This window comes from Cupressus sempervirens, chromosome 4 (assembly GCF_028749045.1).
Source record: "Cupressus sempervirens isolate cs-2001-9-10 chromosome 4, ASM2874904v1, whole genome shotgun sequence".
Taxonomy (NCBI): Eukaryota; Viridiplantae; Streptophyta; class Pinopsida; order Cupressales; family Cupressaceae; genus Cupressus; species Cupressus sempervirens.
Genome location: NC_143121.1, coordinates 841174299 through 841197593, shown reverse-complemented (window position 1 = coordinate 841197593; position 23295 = coordinate 841174299). Strand labels below are relative to the sequence as shown.

Here is a 23295-nt window from a genome sequence, read left to right as displayed (position 1 = left end):
TTCTTTACAAAACTGCACTTCTTTTGGTTTATCAGCAACTTTTCTTCCCTCAACTTATCAAACATCTTGTGAATATGAATCAAATGCTCCTCCAATGTCTTACTAAACATCAATATATCCTCTAGGTAAACAATGACAAACCTACCCAGAAACTCCTTCAGTACCTCATGCATGAGCCTCATGAAAGTGCTCGGTGCATTGGTTAGCCCAAAAGGCATGACTAATCACTCATACAGTCCTTCCCTTGTCTTGAAAGCAGTCTTCCACTCATCACCTTCTCTGATACGAATCTGATGGTAACCCACTCTTCAAATCTATCTTTGTGAAATACTGAGCTCCTCTCAAACAATCCATAATATCATCCATCATCGGCAAAGGAAATCTATACTTTATTGTGATCTTGTTGATAGCATGAGAATCTGTGCACATCCTCCATTCTCCATTCTTCTTTGGTGCTAATACTGTTGGTACAGCACATGGACTCAACCTCTCTCAAATCAACCCCTTCTACAACAACTCATGAACTTGCCTGTTCAACTCTTCACTTTCTGCTAGTGTCATTCTGTGTGCTGCCTTGTTTGGCAAAATGGCTCCTGGAACCAAATCCATCTGGTAACTGATCTTCCTCATTGGGGGCAATCCATCAAGTACATTATCTAATACAATATCAGAAAACTCTCCCAACATATCTGCAACTTCTGCAAGTACCTCTTCTACTTCTTTGCTATCTCTAGGAATTATAGAAAAACACATATGCTCATGCTTCATACCTTTAAGAAACTCTTTTCCATCAATAACACATATTCTGACAGCACTACATACCTTTTCTTCTTTATCCTTCAACGGCTTCAGCTTATGTTTCACTCCATCCTTAGTTAGAGTTTAGGCGTTTGCCTGCCCATCATGTACAACATGCCTATCAAACTGCCACAGCCTATTCAACAACATATGACATATGTCCATAGGTATGATATCACGTAGTACCTCATCCTGATAGCTTCCAATCTTGAACTTCACTGAGCACTGCTCATTGACCATTACCTTGTGGTCATCTTGCACCCAAGCAATACGATATGGACGCGAGTGTTTCTGCCTCTTCAGCTTTAACTTGGCGAGCATCGTTTCTGACACCAAATTGTCAATACTTCCTCCATCAATGATCACATCACAACACTTATCGTCACATCTACACCTTGTGCGAAACAAGCTCCTTCTCTATTCAGGTTCAGTTAACTAGGACTTCTCCTCTTTCAGCATCTTCAAAATGTGAGGATATGGCATCTTCACCAACATGTGCAACTCTCGCCTGACCTTTTGTTCTTCGATCTGTCCTTCCTTGGCGCTGGGTACATTCAAATGCTCTATGCCCTTCTTCTTCGCAGTGAAAACATTTTTCACAAAAACCTCCTCTTCCAGATCCTTCTCCTCTACCTCTTCCTCTCTAATCTCTATTGTTCTGATCATGGAAACGATTGAAACTGTTTCCCCTCTGGTTCTGACTGCTACTTCCAGCCTCATCCTTGTTCTTTTGATCATCATTACGACCACCATAAGATCGTCCACCAAATCTTCCACCGCAACCTCTTCCACTGTTCTTATTGTCAAATTTCTTGCTCAGTTTCTCCTCAACTCTTAGGGAAAACTGGCATGCCTCCTGAATACTGTTCATTCGAACCAGACTTAGTTGATCTTGAATGCTGGACCTTAACCCATTAAGATAACAAGCGACTTTATCCTCATCAACTTCTGCATAGTTGGTTCTAATGAGAACTCGGTAGAACTCTTCGGTATACTCTTGAACAAATTTCCCTGCTTGCTTCAACCCTTGCATCTTCTTCAACAGATCAAGCTCATAACCCATGGGAATGAATTGTTGCTTCAGTTTATCTTTCATCTAATCCCATCTAGTGATTTTGTCCTTTCCCTTTCTATTTCGCTCCAACTAAACCACCTGCCACCAGATCTTCGCATGTCCCTTTAGTTTTGCCTTCGCAAACTTGACCCTATCAGAATCATCAATATCTTCATACTCAAAATACTCCTCCAATTCATTGATCCAATCGATCAACTCCTTTGAGTTAAGATTTCTTGAAAATGTGGGAACCTCAAACTTAGGTCTTTTTCCAATCTTGGAGATGGCCCTAAAAAGCCTCTCTTCCTCTAGATTTAGAATTGCCTCTACTTTGGCATTTTCTTCTACTTCATCCTCATCCTAGCTTTCATCTCTTATGGGAAGATTCATTCCTCTACACATTTGTTCTTCCAATGCTTGCATTTGTCTTTGGAGGGCTCGGAAACCCTCAGGTGTAACACCTACAGCTCTTCTACCATGCTCTCTTCGTGGAGGCATTTTCGCACTTTCGCTGAAACCCTAGTGCAAATTGTTTCACAATCGATGATCTGTCTACACGCTCAGCCCAAACCACGATCCTGGTGCGAACTACTTCACAGTCGGCAATCTGTCCACACACTCAAGAACTCTAGCTCTGATACCACTTGATGCAAGGTACTCCCCTTAATACTATAAACTCATAACATAAACAGAGAAACAACAGCAAATACGAGAACAAAATATGGAGTTCTTATTATCGCCACAAATGCAGAATTATAGAATTCTCAATTACAATATGCTAACCCAAATGGGCACCTTCATTACAGTAATCTACAAGACAGTGTTGCAAACTATCACCCCGAGCTGTCCTAGACAATGTTCAGGCATTTCTTAAATAGGTAGTTTTATAATGCCCGGAAAGGTTCTAGATGCTCAAACTTAATACCTAAGGCTGGCAATCCCTAACAAAACATATAGAGTCGGTCAAATACATCTTTGACAATTACTTTAGAAACTTCGGGTAGCCTAAGTTCGAAAGGCCATAATTCACAAACCGTTGCTCTAATTGGCTATTATAACCACTTTTCGGAAATGCCAGCGTTGATCTACAAACTCAAAATTATGCTAGCGCCCTTCCATTGAGTTTTCGGGACTCATCTGGGCACTCTAAGGCTTCCAACGGTGAACTTGAGAATTTTTCTACAAATTTTTCCACCGAAAATCCGCAATAACTTCTCTAATACTTAAGCTGGAGCAATGAGATTTTTATAGTAGGCTTATATCTCTAAAATGAACCTTCCTATAGAAAATGAGAACATTCCAAGCTCATATGAAAAACTTACTAAAAATAGCAAATTCCTATAAATAGTAACCACCCTGTCTACTAGCACTTATTAAAATAGAAAAGACTGAAAACAAAATATTTTTGGGTGATGCAAGATTGCCTTTACACCCAGGATGCTCTTGCATCACAGAGGGAAATAACCAACCTTTGAAGAGATGCAAGAACGAATGAGAGAAGACTGGAAGAATGCGAATTCTGACGAAGATATATCTTACAAAGATTATGCGGATCTGAGAATGAGATATTCGGGAGGTAGAAACCAAAGATATTTTAATGATGATCTCAGAAGATAGTTGAGTAAAGTAAATATGTCTCCATTTGATGGATCCGGATCCATATCTGCGCAAGCGTGGGTAATGAAGGCCGATACTTACTTCCAACTTAATCCCATGCCAGAAGAAAAAACAATTAAATTTGCTGCACTGCACTTGGAGGGAGTTGCGCATAAATGGTGGCATCACGGCACCATCATATTGGGGCATGATCAAATAAATACTTATGCAGAATTCACTGAGAGATTGATAAATCGATTTGATGGTAAAGATCCAGAACTCAATTTCAAAGATTTGGCATAGTTAAGACAAACTAAATTGGTCGACCAGTACATTGCGGAATTTCAGAAACTCTCTATTTTGGTCATTGACATTTCCAAAAGAAGATGGGTAGTGCTCTTTATGGACGGACTGACAGAACCACTGAAAGGTTGGGTAAAGGGGTTCAATCCTACCACCCTATCCGAAGCTATTAAGAAGGCACGGAGCATGACATCATCATCGACGTCATCCTCTCGAAGTTAATCACACTCCAAAGGTCGGCATTTCCAAGGGACAAAAATAATAAACCTCTACCCAGGAAGCCATCATTGGACGAAGCTACCAAACAAGCTCCGAAGAAAGAAACTATGTTTCAATTGCAAGGGACCTTGGGAACCGAGCCACAGATGCCTCGAAAAAGGGAAGATCCATTACATTGAGGTCATGTCCGATGATAAGGACGATTAGGAAGAAATACCCACCGAAGACAACCAACATCATGACGACACCAACATGGTTAGTTTGAACCGTATGGAAAAAATTGAGGCTTTGGTACGACGCAAAGGAACTATTGCCCTAGCCAGTAGCCCGAGGTGCAAAGTTTTTCTTGTACGAGGAACCCTTCAAGAACAAAGGGTTACGGTGATGCTAGATAGCAGAGCCACTCTAAATTTCATAAACTCATCTCTGGTGAAGTGAAGAGGTCTACCTACAGAGACACACACAGGATTTCAGGTCAAGATTGGCAAAGAGACTCTTCTACCCTGCACAGGCCTTGTTCCTCAGCTAAGTATCACAATGGCAAATCACACGGTGACTAAGGATTTCTTCATAGTGGACCTTGATGACATGGAGGTTATTCTAAGCATACAGTGGATGGAGACACTTTATGAATGCACTTAGAGTTTCAAACGGATGGACTTCACTTTTGTTGTTAATGGAATGAAAGTTATTCTCCGCAGAATGGCAAATGAAGGTTCGAAGGAAGTTTTTGCACATCGGATGGAGGCAATTTTTCAGCTTGATGACATTGCGTGGGCTGCATATTGTTTTATCTTGGCAGAACCTATAAAAGGGCAACAAACACCTCCCCAGGATGATGATCTCCAGGATATTTTGAGTAAACATGATAGAGTTTTCATTTATATTCCTCCTGGTATACTGCCTCATCGAGAGTTTGAACATCCTATTGAGTTGGAAGTTGGAGCCAAGCTAGTCATAACCACACCCTACCATCATCCTAAGAAATTCAAAGATGAGATTGAAAGGACTATTCAGGACCTGCTGGAGAAAGGATGGATCCATCCCAGTTCTAGCCCCTTCGCATCATCAATAGTTTTGGTCAAGAAGAGGGACGAGACGATGCACATTTGTGTGGACTACTATGCGTTGAACAAAAAAACAATAAAGAATAGATATCCCATTCCAAGGATAGATGAGTTGCTGGATTAATTGCATGGCGCAATCTATTTTTCGAAAATAGATCTCCATTCTGGATACCATCAGATCCGCATGAGGGAGGAAGATGTAGAAAGACGGCCTTCTATTGTCACTGTGGGCATTATGAGTTTCTTGTCATGCCGTTCGGATTGACAAATGCACCTACTACATTCCAATCATGCATGAATCACATCTTCAACAAACAATTGCGTAAGTACTTATTGGTATTTTTTGATGATCTTATTTATAACAAGACATGGGAGGAGCACCTGAAGCATCTGAATGAATTCCTAAGGATCATAGAGAAGCAGTCTTTGTTCGCCAAGCAATCCAAGTGTGAATTTGGTATGACAGAAATATTGTACCTGAGGCATGTTATCAGTAAATACGGAGTTCAAGTTCATCAGGACAAGATTCAGGCTATCCTTGATTGGCCTCCCCCAAAATCACTCATGGATTTGCAAGGATTTTTCGGACTGTGCCGTTATTACTAGAGGTTCATTAAAAGATTCTCTCAGCTTAGCGCACCCTTAACAGATCTGACAAGGAAGGGGTCTTTCCAATGGAATGGAAAGGCACAACTAACTTTTGATAAGCTGAAAGAGGCAATGAGCACTTGTCTTGTACTTGCATTCCCTGATTTCATTTGACCATTCATTTTGGCGTGCGAAGTGTCCGGAGAAGGCATTGGCGTGGCACTGATGCAAGATAAACACCCCATAGCTTATGAGAGCAGGAAGCTTACGCAGACAGAATTTCTATATTCCATATACGACAAAAAGATGTTGGCCATCATACATGCACTAACCAAGTTTCGACAGTATCTGATAGATGTCAAGCTTGTTGTCCGTACAGATCACAATAGTTTGAGATATTTTCTGAAGCAACGGGACTTGAAGGAGAGGCAACAAAAATGGGTAAGCAAGGTTTAGGCTTTTGATTTTGACATTGAATATGTAAAAGGGAAGAACAATGTAGTTGCAGATGCCTTGTCAAAGAAACACATTTTCCTGTGAGTTAATGGATGGCAACACCTTGGATGATCAGTACAGAGTGGTGAATGACATCATCCACTATAAGAATTGGATATTTTTGGTGCCGGAATCCAAATTGAAGCAAAAAATCTTGCAGGAAGTACACGACTCACCCTTGGTAGGACGCTTGGCTTTCCTCAAAACTTACAAAAGTCTCCGAGAGAGGTTTTCATGGAAAGGAATTAAAGGGGACGTGTTGCAATATGTAAGATTGTGTAGTCTGCCAGCAGGACAAATCCGAACATACTCTACCAACTAGGTTACTGCAACCTCTGCCAATTCCAGAACATAAGTGGGAAAGTATCTCGATGGATTTCATATCGAGGCTTCCCAAGGTGAACGGAAAGGATTGTATTTTCGTGGTGGTTGACAGATTGACAAAGCACACACATTTCTTCGCCATCCCCTCAGATTTTCAAGCCACACAAGTTGTCAATTTGTTTTTTAGAGAAATCTTTCATCTGCACAGGTTACCCCGAAACATTGTCAATGATCGAGATGGGCAATTCATCAGTATCTTCTGGACAGAACTGTTTTGGATGGTAGGGACAGAATTGTCACCAAGTACTAGTTACCACCCACAAACAGACAGACAAACGAAGATTGTGAACAAGTGGTTCAAAGGTTACCTTCGGAACTACATTTCAACACAACGAGTATGGATCAAATGGATACATCTAGGGGAATATTGCTACAATACACATACCACATGTCCATCGGAATGGCAACATTCAAAGCTCTGTACGAGTACGAACCCCTTTCCTTCATTGACATAGTTCTAGGTGACAGTCGCGCACCAAGGGCAAGAGACTAGCTTCAGGAGGGATAGGACATACTAAGATGCTTGAAGGAAACTTACAGCGGACACAAAATCAACAGAAAATGTATGCCGAAAAACATAGACTAGAGAGGAGTTTCGAAGTAGGGGACTTGGTTTATCTCAGGCTCTAGCCATCGGCAATCCTCATTGAAGGAAAAGGGAAAAGACAAATTGAAGCCACGATTTTATGGCCCCTAACGTGTAGTTCATCGTGTTGGTGAAGTTGTGTACGAACTAGAACTTTCAGAGGGAAGCCGTATTCATAATGTTTTCCATGTTTCATGCCTAAAGAAAGCCATAGGACAGAACATCACAGTAGCCACAGACCTTCCACCACTCAATGAAGAAGGAAAGCTCATATTGGAACCAATCGAAATCACCGAAGTATGTGAGAAGACTCTACGGAACTGCATGGTGAAGGAATATTTGGTGCGTTGGAAACACTTGCCATTGGACGACACGACATGGGAGGGAGAGCACATTCTCCAGCACCCGGCATTGCATTGACTTGAGGACAAGCAAAATTTGGGACAGGAGGACTGTAATGTTCCCGTTATAAAATAAATTATGTATCAAACTATTGTTAATGGGTCGATTGATTTAATATATCTCGGACCCATTTTTATTTTTGTTTTCGTAGTTTGTGTCGTCGGCTATCTTTGTACACCCTCGAAAAGTTTTCCCAACAAGTATTTAAGCACGGCTTGTAGGTAGCCTTTAGGTATGGAATTTATTTGGATTATTCCTTTGTACTACGAATTCCAGTTGGGATTCTCTGTAATTCGCCATTTTGGAAGTGAAAGATCTTCCCTATTTGGCTTGTGCGGTTTCGGTGAGATTCATCCCTCACCCTATTCCGTCTTTGTACTGCTTGGCTCGAATCTGGAAAATCAGAGCGTTATCTATATATGGAAATACTATCTGGTAGCAAGTGTGTATCTTTTATACTCTGTCTTCTGCAAACTATTCGTGTTTAATATATGTTATTCTGCATTCTGAGTGGCATCGTTGAATCCCTTGCATCAACCCTATCTCCATACACCCTCATGTACCATCGTACAAGCACATTGGCCTCCAATCATCACTGTATGGTTTACATCAAATACCGTACAGCTTCATATACCTCCGTACGACCAACTCCCACGGTTGCTCCCACACCATACAGCCATTTCGTACGGCCATTTCGTACGGCCATTTCCCCCTGCTTCCACCGTACGGCCTTGATACCGTACGACCACTGCACCTTCCACTTCCCTCCACCATACTATCTCAGCCCTGTCACCGTACACCCTCCTCACTATCGTACGACCACTACAGAGACACCGTATGGCCCATCTGCATCAATATTCTTGCTATGTACAGACATCCCAGTTGTCATACTTGATCTATACCACACCCTCCCATTGAATTTCAGTGAGGTCTTGTCTTTGACAACAACGAAACATTATAGGGTGATTGTAAGAGAAGATGAAGGGGAGAAGCATTGCTAAACGGGATCAACGGAATGGGATACTAGCTTAGTCCAATTATCGGGTTGACAGGTATGACCTTTAATTGTCTTGGTAAGGACCTAGCGACTTGAATATTAGGGTACAATCAATGAACCCACATGAGCTATTAAATAAACATTTACAGCATTAATTATTTTAATTAAAAATAATGCATACCTCAAATGGTTTTTGATTGACCTTTCCACCATATCATTATATCGTATATTTATGTACGTGCACATAGGAATAAAGGTGACATCATAAAATTTATTTTTTAATAAATAATATGATGCCACCTCAAAAGTACATCTATGTGCAAGTAGATAAATATATAATAATTATACTCGATTTATAACCTTCAAATCTTTTTCCATATTTATTCAATTTCTTGCTAAAAACCGAAATGCACATTTGGCATATTTTACTGGCGATCAAGAAGCCAAGTCTCTTCTTTATGAGTTACGGCTTCTTGGAAGCCAAAGAGATTTTGAATACTTCCTTATATTATGAAGCTGTGAGAGACCATGAGCATGAAAATTCACCCAATATCTCTTCCATACAACATCTGAAATCTCTGCAACATATCACCTGATATCTCTTCCATACAACACCTGATATCTCTACAACATATCACCCAATATCTCTTCCATACAACACCCTATATCTCTGCAATATATCACCTAATAATTCTCTACATTTTTCCTTGCAATGAGTTTGCCCTTTCATTAGTATTTCTACTGAAGATGTGATTGATAACCACACAGAGATTTTGTGCCTGAAGTAAATTCTGTGAAGGAACTAACTATTAGCGTCCAGCCGAAGCTCCAATACTTTTGAACTTACCAGTTTATGTGGTTGACTTACCATATCCAATCAATTTATAATGTATTCTTTTTATCTGAATTGTATTTATGGCAGTAAGCTACAGACTCTAGAAATACCATCCTTGTTTGATATCATCAGACAGTTCCTCCTTAAGTCACAACTTCTCATGATAGGTCAATACTAGTTATTCATGATATGCTTTCACATCTTTATTTTATTGCTGAATGACATAGTAAATATTTTGCAAAGATTATCTATAACAACCACTTTTCCTAGGTCTTAACTAACAACTAACATATCAAAGAAATACAGTTATTGCTTCATTTTCATAGGAAGACAGTTATATCAGTTACGTTCATGTGAATGAGATTAACAATTACAATTAGTTAAACAGAAATTTCATAACAAACAATTGAAAACACCATCAATGAATTTACTATGGAAATTAAAATTTACATACCATGGTATTCGAAACCGAAATCAATCTAAGGATGCTTCTGCAGCACCCAGGTTGGTCTATAAATACCACTTAGGATCAAATGACAATTACCATCAACTACCACTATATCAATTAGGGCATTGATTACCATTGGATCATTTAGGGCATCACATACCACTGTATCAATTAGGGCATCGATTACCATTAGATCATTTAGGACATCACGTACAACTGTATTAATTAGGGCATCAATTACCATTGGATCATTTAGGACATCAAATGCCACTGTATTATTTGAAGCATTAGATACCACTATATCATTTAGGGCATCAGATATCACTGTATCATTAAGGACATCAGATACCACTGTATCATTTGGGGTGTCAGATACATTTGTTTCATTCATTTTCTTCCTATTGCTAACTATGGCAATAACATGAGTTTAGAAAATATGCTCAGTTGGAAGATCAACCGATCTAATTGGTTACAACCTATATTGACGAGAAAGGTTGCTTTAATAAAGGAAAATATCTGAAACAATGATATATAATAAATCCATTTTATGTTACATCCCAATTTTTGACCTAATTTAAAATGTTCATATAGCTATTGAGGTTCACATGAAATTAGTTGACATTTAAATTTGTTATAATCTTGTGAAATGATAAGATGGTTGGTCGTTATAATTTCATGTGAAGATAACATGCTAGTTGATTATTTATTATGAATTCATGGAATTGAAAAGGCGGTTAGCCGTTATGATTATGTATGATTAAATAATTTGTTATGGTAATATGATTTAACTGTGAAGAATTTCCTCGTAGGAAGCACGTCGACGGGGTGGAAGCATTGTCAGAAAAAAATTGGGCACAGGAGCATCACCATCACTGGGCAAATGAGTACGAATCATGAATCACCATGGTTGAGGACCTAGCGACTTAAACATCAGGATACAATTGATGGAACCGCATGAGCTATTAAATAAACATTTAAAAATATTAATTATTTTAATTAAAAAGTAATACGTACCTTAAAGGTTTTGATTGATCTTTCACCATATTATTATAATATATACCTATGTACATACACAGATATAAGAATAAAGTGACACCATAATATTACTTTTCTTTATAATAAAATGATGTCAGCTCACAAATATATCTATGTGCATGTAGATAGATATAAACCATAATTATTTTCGATTTATAAACTTCAAAATCTTCTTCCATCTTTTTATTATTTTTCTTGCTTGAAACCGATTTAACACTTGGCTAATTTATTTGACGTCCAGGAGCCAAGACATTTCTTTTATGTTACGGCTTCTTGGAAGCCAAAGACACTTATTATCTCTTTATATTATGAAATTGAGAGAGGCGGAATACTTTTTATTTTTTTCTTCCATTACCCGACTTCCTTGTTTTTCACTCAACTCTTTCATATTACCCAACCATGTTTTTCTTAGCATTTGATACCTCTACAATTACCATCTAGTAACCATTGCATTGTTTTCCCTTCCACGATTTCCTTGTTATACTTAAGTTTTGCTGAAATCGTGAGCAATATTCATACTAGAGATTAGCGTTCAAGAATATCTCCTGTAAAGAGTGAGGCAGATTGATTACGCGTCCAGCAAGACTCCATCTTCTTTCTAGATTATATCAAGTTATGTGGTTAACCGAAACCCAAGTATTGCAATATGTTTTCTTTATCAGTGGTTGCCGCATTCTAATTATACAACACTAAGCTACAGTTTATATCATGATATAAATCATTCGCTTAAAAATTGACAAATAGACCATTTCTAAGATAGAGTTGTTTATGATAAATAGAAACCAAGTAACCATGACATGATATCATATTTTATTTTTTACCATTGAAAGTCAGAATCAAATGATATTTATTCTGCAAGTCTTAAAGATTACATTACTCGGAATCACAAATTGTGATGAACTGGAAACATATAATATTCTTATATCAGTTGAGGATCAATAGAAAGAGTTGGTTGCTCTGAGATTCAAACACCTGGGACTCACCCAATTGTATAGCCAAAGAAAAAGGTAAAGAGGTGGGAGAAAGGAATCTGTAATAAAATGAAACAGAATCAGATGTGACATAACAATGTTTATCATTTTTAAAAGGAATCATTTAATAGCTCATGCATGATCATGTTTATTGTTTTCTCCTCTTGTTAAGTCAAGTGGTGTGATTAGATACCAGGATACTCAGTGGCTAACAAGGTGTTCCAAGTCTATTCCGAGTAGGGAGGGCCTTTCTAGTTAAAGAAAGTGTGGGGATAAGTTTAAGGTCCGTGGTTGGGAGGTTAAGCCCCTGACAATGTTTCCTCTCTCCATAAGATGTCAGGACATGCATCAGATAAAGATAAGTTGAGCATTCAAACATTTATTGGTAACAAGTATTTTATTTTTGTGATGTTTATTCGAATAAGAAGATAAAATGGATTTATTATATATCATCGTTTCAGATATTTTACTTTATTGAAAGGAACCTTTCTCGTCAATATAATTTGTAACCAGTTAGATCAGTTGATCTTCCAACTGAATATGGAATATATTTATAGGATTGTTATTTCAGTCTTTCATTTATAAGAATAATGATTATGAATGTATCTTCTAATCTCATGTTATTGCCATAGTTAGCAAAAGGAAGAAAAGGAATGAAATAGAGGTATCTAACGCCCCAAATGATATAGTGGTATCTAATGTCCTAAATGATACAGTGGTATCTGATGCCCTAAATGATACAGTGGTATCTAATGCTCCAAATGATACAATAGTAATTGATGCCCTAAATGATCCAACGGTATTTGATGCCCTAATTGATATAGTGGTACATGATGCCCTAAATGATCCAATAGTAATCAATGCCCTAATTGATACAATGGTATGTGATGCCCTAAATGATCCAATGGTAATCAATACCCTAATTGATATAGTGGTATTTGATGGTAATTGTCATTTGATTTTGATATAGTGGTATTGGATGGTAATCGTCATTTGATCCTAAGTGGTATTTATGGACTAACCTGGGTGTTTACAGAAGCATCCCTAGCTTGATTTTGGTTTCGAATACCATGGTATATAAATTTTAATTACCATAGTAAATTCATTGATGGTGTTTTCAATTGTTAGTTATGAAATTTCCATTTAATTGATTGTAACTGTTAATCTCATTCACATAAACGTAACTGATATAACTGTCTTCCTATGAAAATGAAGCAATAACTGTATTTATTTGATATGTTAGTTGTTAGTTAAGACCTAGGAAAAGTGGTTGTTATAAATAATCTTTGCAAAATATTTACTATGTCATTCAGCAATAAAATAAAGATGTGAAAGCATATCATGAATAACTAGTATTGACCTATCATGAGAAGTTTTGACTTAAGGAGGAACTATCTTATGATATAAAAGGTGAAGAGGTGAGATGGGAATCTGCAATAACATGAATATAAAAGTCAGACATGACATAACAATTCTAAATTAAATTCATTTAATAGCTCATGCTTGTTCATACTATTGTTCCCCTATTGTCAAGTCGAACGGTGGTGATCGGGTCATTGAACCCATCAAAAAACTTAGCCAAGGTCATTAAAGGCATGTTTTCCATCTATTGTTTTCCATCTATGATCACTTGATGTCAGTAGTGCCGATTATTCAGACATGTCCATCCATAACTGTGCGGACATCCTAAACATCGGAATGCTCAGGTGGCTGGACTAAAAGTATCCCAAGCCTGATCCTGGGGTAGGAAGGGTCTTTCTATTAAATAGATTGTGTGGGGATGAATATGGTCTGAGGTTGGAAAGTTAAGCCTAAGTCAATGCTTCTCCTCTTCCTGAAAGTCGAGGCTCGCACAACCAATTAAAGACTCACCAGATACTTCTCGTATGTTCTTCTTCCTATTTCATGTTATGCATTTACTTTACTTGTATGCAAGGAAAGATAGTAAATCGTTATTTCAGTTATATCAGTTGATTGTTATTACAATTATTATAGTTGATCATTGTTATAGATATTTCAGTTGATCATTATATAGTTATTTCAGTTAATCATTAATATAGTTATTTCAATTGATCATTGTTACAGTTATTTCAATTGATCGTTATTATAGTTATTTCAGTTAATAATTATTACAATTATTTCAGTTGGGTTCTGTTATCTCAGTTAATCGTTGGTAGTTAAAATTAGTTAATGTCTCATGAAAAAGAATTCAATATATTTTGTATCAATAATTAGTTGAGGAAAACTCTTTCTAGATCACCTTTATTTTGTTATGAAAATCCATTTGTTACACCACGTCACTAGCTTATATGTAGTCCCTTTTATATTCTCCTCTAATTGGATTTCTTCCTCTTCAATGTCCCTTACACCATATCGGGTCATCTTTTATATGTCTACTCTTCTTTTATGATCGACGTGACCCCTGGCCACGTACTATGGCATGGGTTTATGTTTACTTTTTAGTTACCAATTAATTTAGTTCGGCCTTTTTTAATGAATGTAAAATCTTATTTCCTTTTGTTATTTTAAATAATAATAATATTTAATTTTTGAATCATATTAATATTGAATATATAATGAAATGCATTATTCTTCTTATACAATTATTAAAGTCATATTTAAAAAGAAATTATTATTCTTCTTATGTATAATTTATTCATTTCATTGGTAATTTATAACTCAATTGAGTTCTATTGCAGTCCGTCCATCTCGAATTTGCTTTTCCTCAAGCAACTTAAGGGTTTCTTCTTTCTCCCATGTAGCATCTACCTCTGGTAAATTCTTCCACTTGACTAAGAATTACGGAATAGTCCTATTCCTTAATTTCTTTCTAGAGTGTCCAAGATAACCTCCAGTATTAGAGTGAGTTGTCCTTCATCATCCGAGGGGGTAAATCTGTACAAGAGCTACTTGTTTTCCTAGACTCGCCTTGAGTCTAGAGACATGGAACACATTATGAATCTTACTATCCTTGGGACGTTCAAGCTCATAAGATACTTCTCCAATGTTCTTCAATACCTTATATGGTCCATAGAATCAAGGCTTGAGTTTTTCTACACCATTCCTCTTAATCGAGGATTGCTTATATGGTTGAAGTCGTAAAAATATTAAATCTCCAACTATAAAGTACCTTTTGTGTGTTTCTTGTCTGCATATATCTTTTGTTGATTTTGTGCTTGACATATATTCTCTTTTAATGTTTTGATAATATCTGTGCTTTGCTTAATAAAATCTTGTGCACCTAGTACTCTACTTTCTTGAGGGATTAGGATTCCAAGGGAGGTGGCTTCATATCCATAGAACGCCTTAAATGGGCTCATTCCTATTGACATATCATGAGTGGTATTGTACCAGTATTCTCCTAGGTGTAACCATTTAATCCAAGCCTTTTGTTGTCCTGTAACATGGTTCCTTAGGTATTCTTCTAACCACTTATTGACCACTTCTGTTTGCCCGTCTGTTTGAGGGTGATAACTTGTGCTAGGAGTCAAGGTTGTTCCTACTAGGCGAAAGAGTTCTTGCCAAAACTTGCTGAGGAATTTGTTGTCTCTATCACTTATAATGTTCTACTGAAGTCTGTGGATTTGGAGAACTTCCAATAAAAAAACTCTGCTACTTGATGTGTTGTATACTCTGTGGAGATGGCAAAGAGTTGAGCATATTTTGTAAGTTTGTCTACTACCACAAATATAGTGTCCTTCCCTTGATCTCTTAGAAATCCTATTATGAAATCCATGGATATACTTTCCCATTTTTAGTTTGGAATGGGTAAGGGTTGTAGTAATCCTATTGGATGTGTTAATTTGGGTTTATTTGCTGACAAATCACACATTCTCTTACATATTTTAGTATATCTTTTTTTAAGCCATTTCTCTCTAATGTTCTTATGTCTTACAGTTTCCTTGATGTCTCACCAGTGGGTTATCATGATACTCCTTAAGAATATTTTCTTTAATCCTTGATTAAGAAGTACACTATCCCTTTATAAAGGATAATATTTTCCCAGACTCAAATCTTCATTAGGTAGATGTCCTTCCAATATTTCCTTGGTTTTGGGATCTTGGATGTACTCTGTTGTGATTTCTTCTTTCCAATCCTTTGAGATGTTTGTGAGGATATTAATGTAGGGCCTCCTTGAGAGAGCATCAGCGACTCCATTATTTATTCCATTGACATATTATATATCAAAGTCGTATGCTTGGATCCGACTAACCCATTTTTGTTGTTAATTGTTAAGATTCTTTTAATTTAGGAAGAATCACAGGTTGCTATGATCTGTCTTCACAATAGATTTCCCACAAACCAAGTATTGTCGAGATTTCGCTAAGGCATGCATTATAGCTAACATTTCCTTATCATATATAGAATAGTGTTTTTCTACATCTATTAGCTTGCGACTTTCAAAGGCTATTAGATGCGTCCCTTGCATAACTACTGCTACAATTCCTTCCCCTGATGCATCATATTATAATTCGAATGACTTGGTGAAATCTGGAATAGCTGAAAGTGGACAAGAGCACATGGTCTCTTTGAGATTTTCAAAAGCCTATTGTTCTAAATCATTCCGTGTAAAAGCTCCTTTCTTTGTTAAATTTGTGAGTGGGGAAGCAATTTTGGATAATCCTCTTACAAAGCGCAGGTAGTAGCTACATAGGCCTAAAAATCTCCTGAGTTGTGTAAGTGTTTTCAATTTTGGCCATACCATAATGGCTTTGATTTTCTCCTCATCCACACTAACCCCTTTTGCATTGATTTTGTGTCTCGTGTCTATGGTTTCTTCTAGACCAAATTCACATTCTGAGAGCTTTGCATACAGTGATTTTGTTTCCAAGATCTTCAGAACTTCTTTGATATGTTGGAGATGTTCTTCCCATGATTTGTTGTAGATAACTATGTCATCAAAGAATATGAGTATAAATTTTCTTAATTATTGTCAGAATATATGATTCATACATGATTGGAATGTTGTCGGTGCATTGGTGAGACCAAATGGAAGAACTAGGAATTCAAAATATCCATAATGACACCTAAAAGCGGTTTTGGGTACATCTTCCTTTCTCATTCTTATTTGATGATATCCAAATCATTAAATCAGTTTTTGAGAAGTAGCATGCTCCATGTAATTCATCCATTAGTTTATCAATCCTAGGAATAGGATATCCATTTTTAATAGTTTTCTTATTTAACGCTCGGTAGTCAATGCACATTCTCATAGTACCATCTTTTTTGTTGACTAAGACTACTAATGATGCAAACAGGTTACTATTGGGTTGGAAATGATCCATCTCTAATAACTCCTTGATTGTTTTTTCTATCTCTTCTTTCAATTAATGTGGATGTCTATAAGGGGTAGTTATTACTGGTTTTGCTCCTGCTTCCAATTCTATAGAGTGTTCAAATCGTCTTTTGAGGGGAAGTCCTAGGGGAATTTCTTCAAAGACCCTTTTGTATCTTTTTAATATAGGTTGGATATCTACATGGATGGTTTTTCCTTTTGGATTTGTTTTATCTATGTCATACACTGTGCAATCCATCTCCCTTGGTTATGATTGAGTATTTTTGTCATTTTCTTACAAGAGACCACTTTAGGGGAACCATCTAGTATTCTTTTTAATGTGATTTCTTTCCCTTCATGTTGGAAACAAATCTCTGACTTTGGGCTGTCCATTATGAATCGCCCAAGGGAATTTATCCATGGCATTCCTAGGATAATATCATTCTAAATATCTGTCACGTAGAAGTTTCTCTTAATTGTGTGGCCCCCGAGGGTGACTTCTAATTAAAGTACTATCTTTCTACAATTATCATTGGACCCATTTCCAAAGCCTTGAATTCTTGTGTTTTAAGTTTCCTCCTTGCTACCAAGTGTTTCGCAATGAAATCATGCGTAGCTCTTGAGTCCCACCAATGCAATTATTATGTCCTTTAACTGTCCCCTTGAGTCAAAAGGTCCTATTTTCGTTTTCTTGGGTGATGACAACTATTATCCCATGTTCTTGTTCCTCATTTTTTTCTTTTTTGCTTAGGGTATCATCTTTACTTGTTTCTTCTATTCTGTTCATTTTCCCTCTTTTACATTGATGACTAGGTTTCCATGGTTCTTTGCATTTAAAACATAGATTTTTTTGAAATAGTTCTTTCTTCTGAGATCGATGTTCCTTACTCCATGGTTCTTTGTAGATATAGCAAGGCCTTTCTTGGAGATCTCTCTTGGATCCTTTATTTCAATAGGGAGCCCTGGACCCAAAAAAATTAGGTCTTTCCCTAGGGTTATGGGAGGATTCTAGTCGAAACCGGGCGAACTAGCTTCGGTGCTTTCCTATCTATGGAGAAAAGGCCAAAGGAGAGAGCTCCAGCCAACAAAAAAGAGAATCCAACTAACGATGGAGAAAGCTATCCCTTTGCAAGTCCAGCTATCCCTCTTGAAACTGATTTGCGAATTCTTCTACTAACCCTAATTGTTTAAGGTGAGTTAGCTCTTGGATGTACCATTCAAGATCTATTTGATCAAACCTATTCATCAACCTTTGAGTGAATTCTCTATAGGTGGTAATTTTTTTGTGTCATAAGGAGTTTTTGCCATAGTGCCACCATTTGTGTCCTAAGGAGTTTTTGCCATACTGCCACCATTTGTGGCCTACGGAGTTTTTGCCATACTACCACCATTTTGAATTTTTGAATAGTTATCAATAATATTTTCTAGAATAGTGTATTATATTCACAAATATAATATTCTTTTAACTATTCTTCACAAGAAAATAAGTACTAAGATGCATCTAAACATGCACTCTCCTTTGGTATATATTTTGCTGATGTCATTGTCTTTAACTCTATCACCTTCACTGATATCATTGTTTTAACTTGATCATGGAAACCAAGGGAGCAAGGTCTGTATTTTTCGTTGTATCTGTTCCTTGAAATACATGATAACATTCCCCTTTTATAATATCCAATGGGAAGTGACTCATATATGAGTCATGTCCCATCAGTAAACTAAACTTTAATAAGGTTTTTAATAAACTCAAGAGAAACCATCGGGTCAAATAAGTTTGAATAGATATAAGGCAATTTTATTTATATTTATATATATTGCTCATTTCTCAATCATCAAACAAATTCGCACCAAACCCAACTTTCAATAGAATTGATTTTCGACTTTGGCCCGGGACAAGCGAGTGTGGTAACTTAGATTTAAATCATAGCATTGAAGGGAAATTGAAGAAATGTAGTATTTATAGGGGCAAGAATGGGAAAAAATCAAACTATTCAATAACTAGGTATTTCTAGATTTTTACCTGGTCTAGTGGAAAAAACAAGAGATGTTGACTCCAATCAGCAGAATCTAAAAAAAATTAGGGTTATTTAAAATAAATCAAAAACTGCAATAAAAAATGGAACATCAAAAAGTAGTTCTTGTAGTAGAAACTATATATGTAGAGCTCTTGTTTCCATCTCATAAGATGAGGAGATTGTAAACCCTACTTTCACAAATCTCACAACATATAGAATTAAATATTTTTAATATTACATTCTATGTCGTTGATATAAAAATGTAAAGTATGTGTATATTTATAAAATCCAGCCATATATTTAGGTCTTAAGAATTTATCAAACGCTATAGTTGTTTACATGCAACTCTGTATTTAAAGCAACCAACTTCTTCCCTTTTATTTTGAGACTTTCGCTAGATTTTTATGTTTAACTCAACTTCAACCACAAAATGCATTGTAAAGAGATGTAAAATGTTCATGAGCAGGATTCTATCATATTTGCTAAACTCAAATGTGGAGAGAAATTTAGATAATAAAAGTAAATCTTTGGCAGCTATATATATCATCTTACATGGTAGTAGAAGTAGTTGTGCAGACGTAGTAGGTGATACTTGTCAGCAGGATCATGCTTGTTCACTAACTTTAAAAGTTTGATTTCGTCAAGACATTGATCGAAATATTCTTTGTTATTTTTTATGATTTTCAAACATAAATCCATCCCCGTGTGTAAATCATGAACTTGTACAACGTTACTGAATACTGCAGAGCCAAGGTTTTGAATTACATGATAACGCCCAGCAATCACAGTGTTTAGAATTGCATGATAGTCTTTAACTTCCTCATAACCAGTCCTGCAAAAAAAACACTTAAAAGGTTGAAACTGAAGTAAATATCCAGACAAATATTAATCATAAACTAAGACTATCCATAGTGCTAGTGCTCATTCAAATATATGACATAATTCAAGAAGACACTTTGTGATCAATACCCACAAATATACTACTCATTAAGGAAACAAACTGATCAATTTATGAGAATTGACAACTATCCAGATGCAGAAATATTTATAGTATAGAATGAGAAGTATGGTGAAGTTCATGTGTGTGGCAATTTTGTGATATATACCTGTTTTTTCTATGCACAATCTGAAGATCAAATGTCTCAAACTGATCCTGCTGTGCCTTGATCTGTTGAATCAATTGTCCTATAGATGCAACTTCTTCATCCTCTACCCTTTCTGTAACTTCATCTTTCATAAGATCATTCAAACTTTCTCCATCCTTCCTTTTGATCCCTATTCTTTCAACATCTTCATTATTGAAGTGTGTGCAGATGACAGACTGCATTCTATGTAACTCATCAACATTTCCTTCTCTCACACTACAAACAGGCAAAGAACCTTTGCTCTTCCTTCCTGATGCAATCTGAATGTCACTGGGACCAGATATATTGTGACTAGAATATTTTTTCCCATTGAAAAATACCATATTCCTCTTATCTGAGAGAAAGGACTGCTCAGGTTCTTCCTTAAATTCTGCAACATCGCCCACAGTAGAAAATGAAGGGAAAGAGAAACCTCTAATATAAAGAGAATGATCATAAGGAATTTGGCTACCCAATCCATCAGACCTTTCTTTGACAGCATCTTCAATGAAGTGTTTCTCTGTGTCACTCTCTCCAGATTTACTGTCATGAACAGCTCTATGATGTCTATTAGAATCAGAATCATACCTAACAACCTGATAGTCCACCACTTCCTGCCTTTTCTTGAATTCTTCAGCTCTGTCAATACTGTTGTCTGAACTGCTGCTTCTATCATATTTAACTGGCTTACCATTCAAACTTAAGCTCTCAGTAATCCCCGTGATACAATTCCTCCTCACATTAAAGTCAGCATCTTCATAACCACAGATACCAACACCAGTAGACCTCATCAACTCATGATGATCAACAAAGGAAAAAATATTTGCCTTAGATTGATGAGCGATATTCACATCCCCGAGAATTTCAACTCCACTTCGTTGTTGTGAAAATCCTTGACACTCAGGGCCAATCTGTAGCAAGTTTGTTTCATGATTACTAATCAACTTGCCATTATAATTGTACATCATAGGTGATCCTGAAGGACTTTGTGATGGAATTTTTAATTCATTATTTGATTGCAAATGTTGCTTCCTTGGAAAGTACAAATTTTCTGCCAAGATTTGGTTATCATGTTCAATTTTCTTGTTATTGGTGGCTTCCCTATCCCAAGATCTCCATTCTTCATTTTCAGGGGGGTAATATATCTCATTACTGAAAAGCCAAGAGTCATTTTCTGTAGGCTGCTTATTGTCATTATCAAATATACCAGAATCCACTTGTGCTGTCCGATAGTTTGAGGGTTGTCTGCTTCCTACAGTAAGCTTCTCCCCTAGCCATCATAGTTTAAACATTTAGAACATAGAAAAGAAAATGGCATGAGAAGATTGCCAAATTTATGGCATTCTGCAAACAGAAGATATATACTGCATAAAAGAACATGGTATACAAAAGACTTACCAAAAATTTCACGCTTTTAAAATCTACCTCATTTATTGTTTTTATACTACTGAAATGAATACTTTCCTATCATTATACATGTTTATCCTAATAGCCTTAACACAGAATAAACTTCTACAGCCCCCACATTCCTTACAAAAATAAATATCGTATTCCACCAAATTAATTGGATGCTATCATTTTACAGATTATTCTCACTCTGCTGTTTTACGCTGTCACAATTTTGCCAATGCTATTTCATGGGGGTTCAACGCAACATCACAAACACAATCAAGTTATTTTCTTATGATATATATTATAGAATTATGAATTTATTGAAAATTATAAATAGTATTGTATAAGTCAATTCTTGGTGAATATTTCTTTTACTGCTGTAGCATTTATTCAAGTAAAAGCTTGCATTTAAAACAAACGAAATACAAGAAAAAATTAGAAAGGAAAATGTCACCAGAAAAATTGTCAGAAACATTAGGAAAGATTATTTCAGTGGTATCAAAGCCCTTTTTTGCCAACTGTGGAAAAATGTTTTTTTGAAAATTTTCAGACCTGGTTTCATGCACAGAGGTGACAAGAAGTTGAAATTTTATCAAAGGTAAAAGAGGAAATATACGGGTCAGCTGAAAATCATTGCATGCAAGTAGGAAATGGAGATAACCAAAATGACGAGGTAATGGGTCAAAATAATAGGGATGCATATGGTGTTCGGTTTGAGAAGCTTGTTTAGGGACAAAAATGGTTAGTGCATATGATGGCATTGTTGGTTTGTGTTGATGTCAGTTTTGTACCACTACATAACATATCAGCAATTGAATATCTGATATGGAGTATCAAACACACAATTCCTCTCTTGAAAAGTTAATACTCATGAAGACATGAGAATAACTCCAATGTTCCTTACACCTGTAAATACCAACTCAGTTATTGATGTGATTTGTTGGTAATCACGTAGGCGGCCTTACACTATTTGTTTGAGGACAACTTGGACTTTTGGTGGGATGGTGGTGACAATGATTTTATATGGGTTCCAGATGATGTTGATGGAGATGGTGATGGTGATGGAGAGTGAGTATTCTAATGACTTTATGCCTTCCTAACCTTCTTCGAAACTCCAAATACCATACTACTTGCTATTCTACTCCTACTCCTATGAATGGAAAGATTAGCAAATGGACGGGGATTGAATCTAATGAAAGCTAATTGGCGGCTCCACCTCCATTGTTATGGTAAAAATGTCTGTACTCGGGTGCATTTCTTGAAGAATTTGGTATGTTACTTGCATTGGGGTGTGGAGGAGTATTGAAATTGTTCGGGGGTATGGAGGATGTGAAGGGTACATCATTCCTCTTATTGTTTCTTTGATAAAACCTTGCATTGCTAGCCAATTGTTGAAATGTTTGGTTCCCACCTGTTCCTTGAACTAGAACAATGTCTCCCAAAGGTGGGAAAGAAAAATCCGACCCATTGTTATGTCCATTTTGATCTATTATCTCGTTGACTAGCCTGTTGACTCAAGAGGAAATCTCCCTTGGTGTTCTTCATATGCTTCAAATTCTGGTGGAAATGAAATCTCCTCAAAAGTCAAGCATTGCTCATATCCTGAGGATGGGACAATTTCATACCCTGTGACTTTTATATCTTCCTGGTTGTTTGACTCATCTATTATGTTCTGAAACAGGTTAGATGCCCTCTTGAACTCAGCACATCC

At 36.6% G+C, this 23295-nt stretch overlaps 1 protein-coding gene across 4 annotated transcripts in view; it reads right to left on the bottom strand.

Annotated features, from left to right (window-relative positions):
- Positions 1 to 23295, bottom strand: part of LOC149564014 (uncharacterized) — a 98847-nt gene that overhangs the window by 41893 nt on the left and 33659 nt on the right. For 3 of the 4 annotated variants that reach the window (XM_089827118.1, XM_089827121.1, XM_089827119.1), the window contains exons 3-4: positions 20175 to 21462; positions 19621 to 19900 (exon numbers count right to left, since the gene is read on the bottom strand). In XM_089827118.1, the coding sequence (XP_089683244.1) occupies positions 19621 to 19900; positions 20175 to 21462 (1568 nt within the window). The remainder of the gene's footprint in view (positions 1 to 19620; positions 19901 to 20174; positions 21463 to 23295) is intronic. The other variant, XM_089827120.1, reaches the window with a different exon arrangement.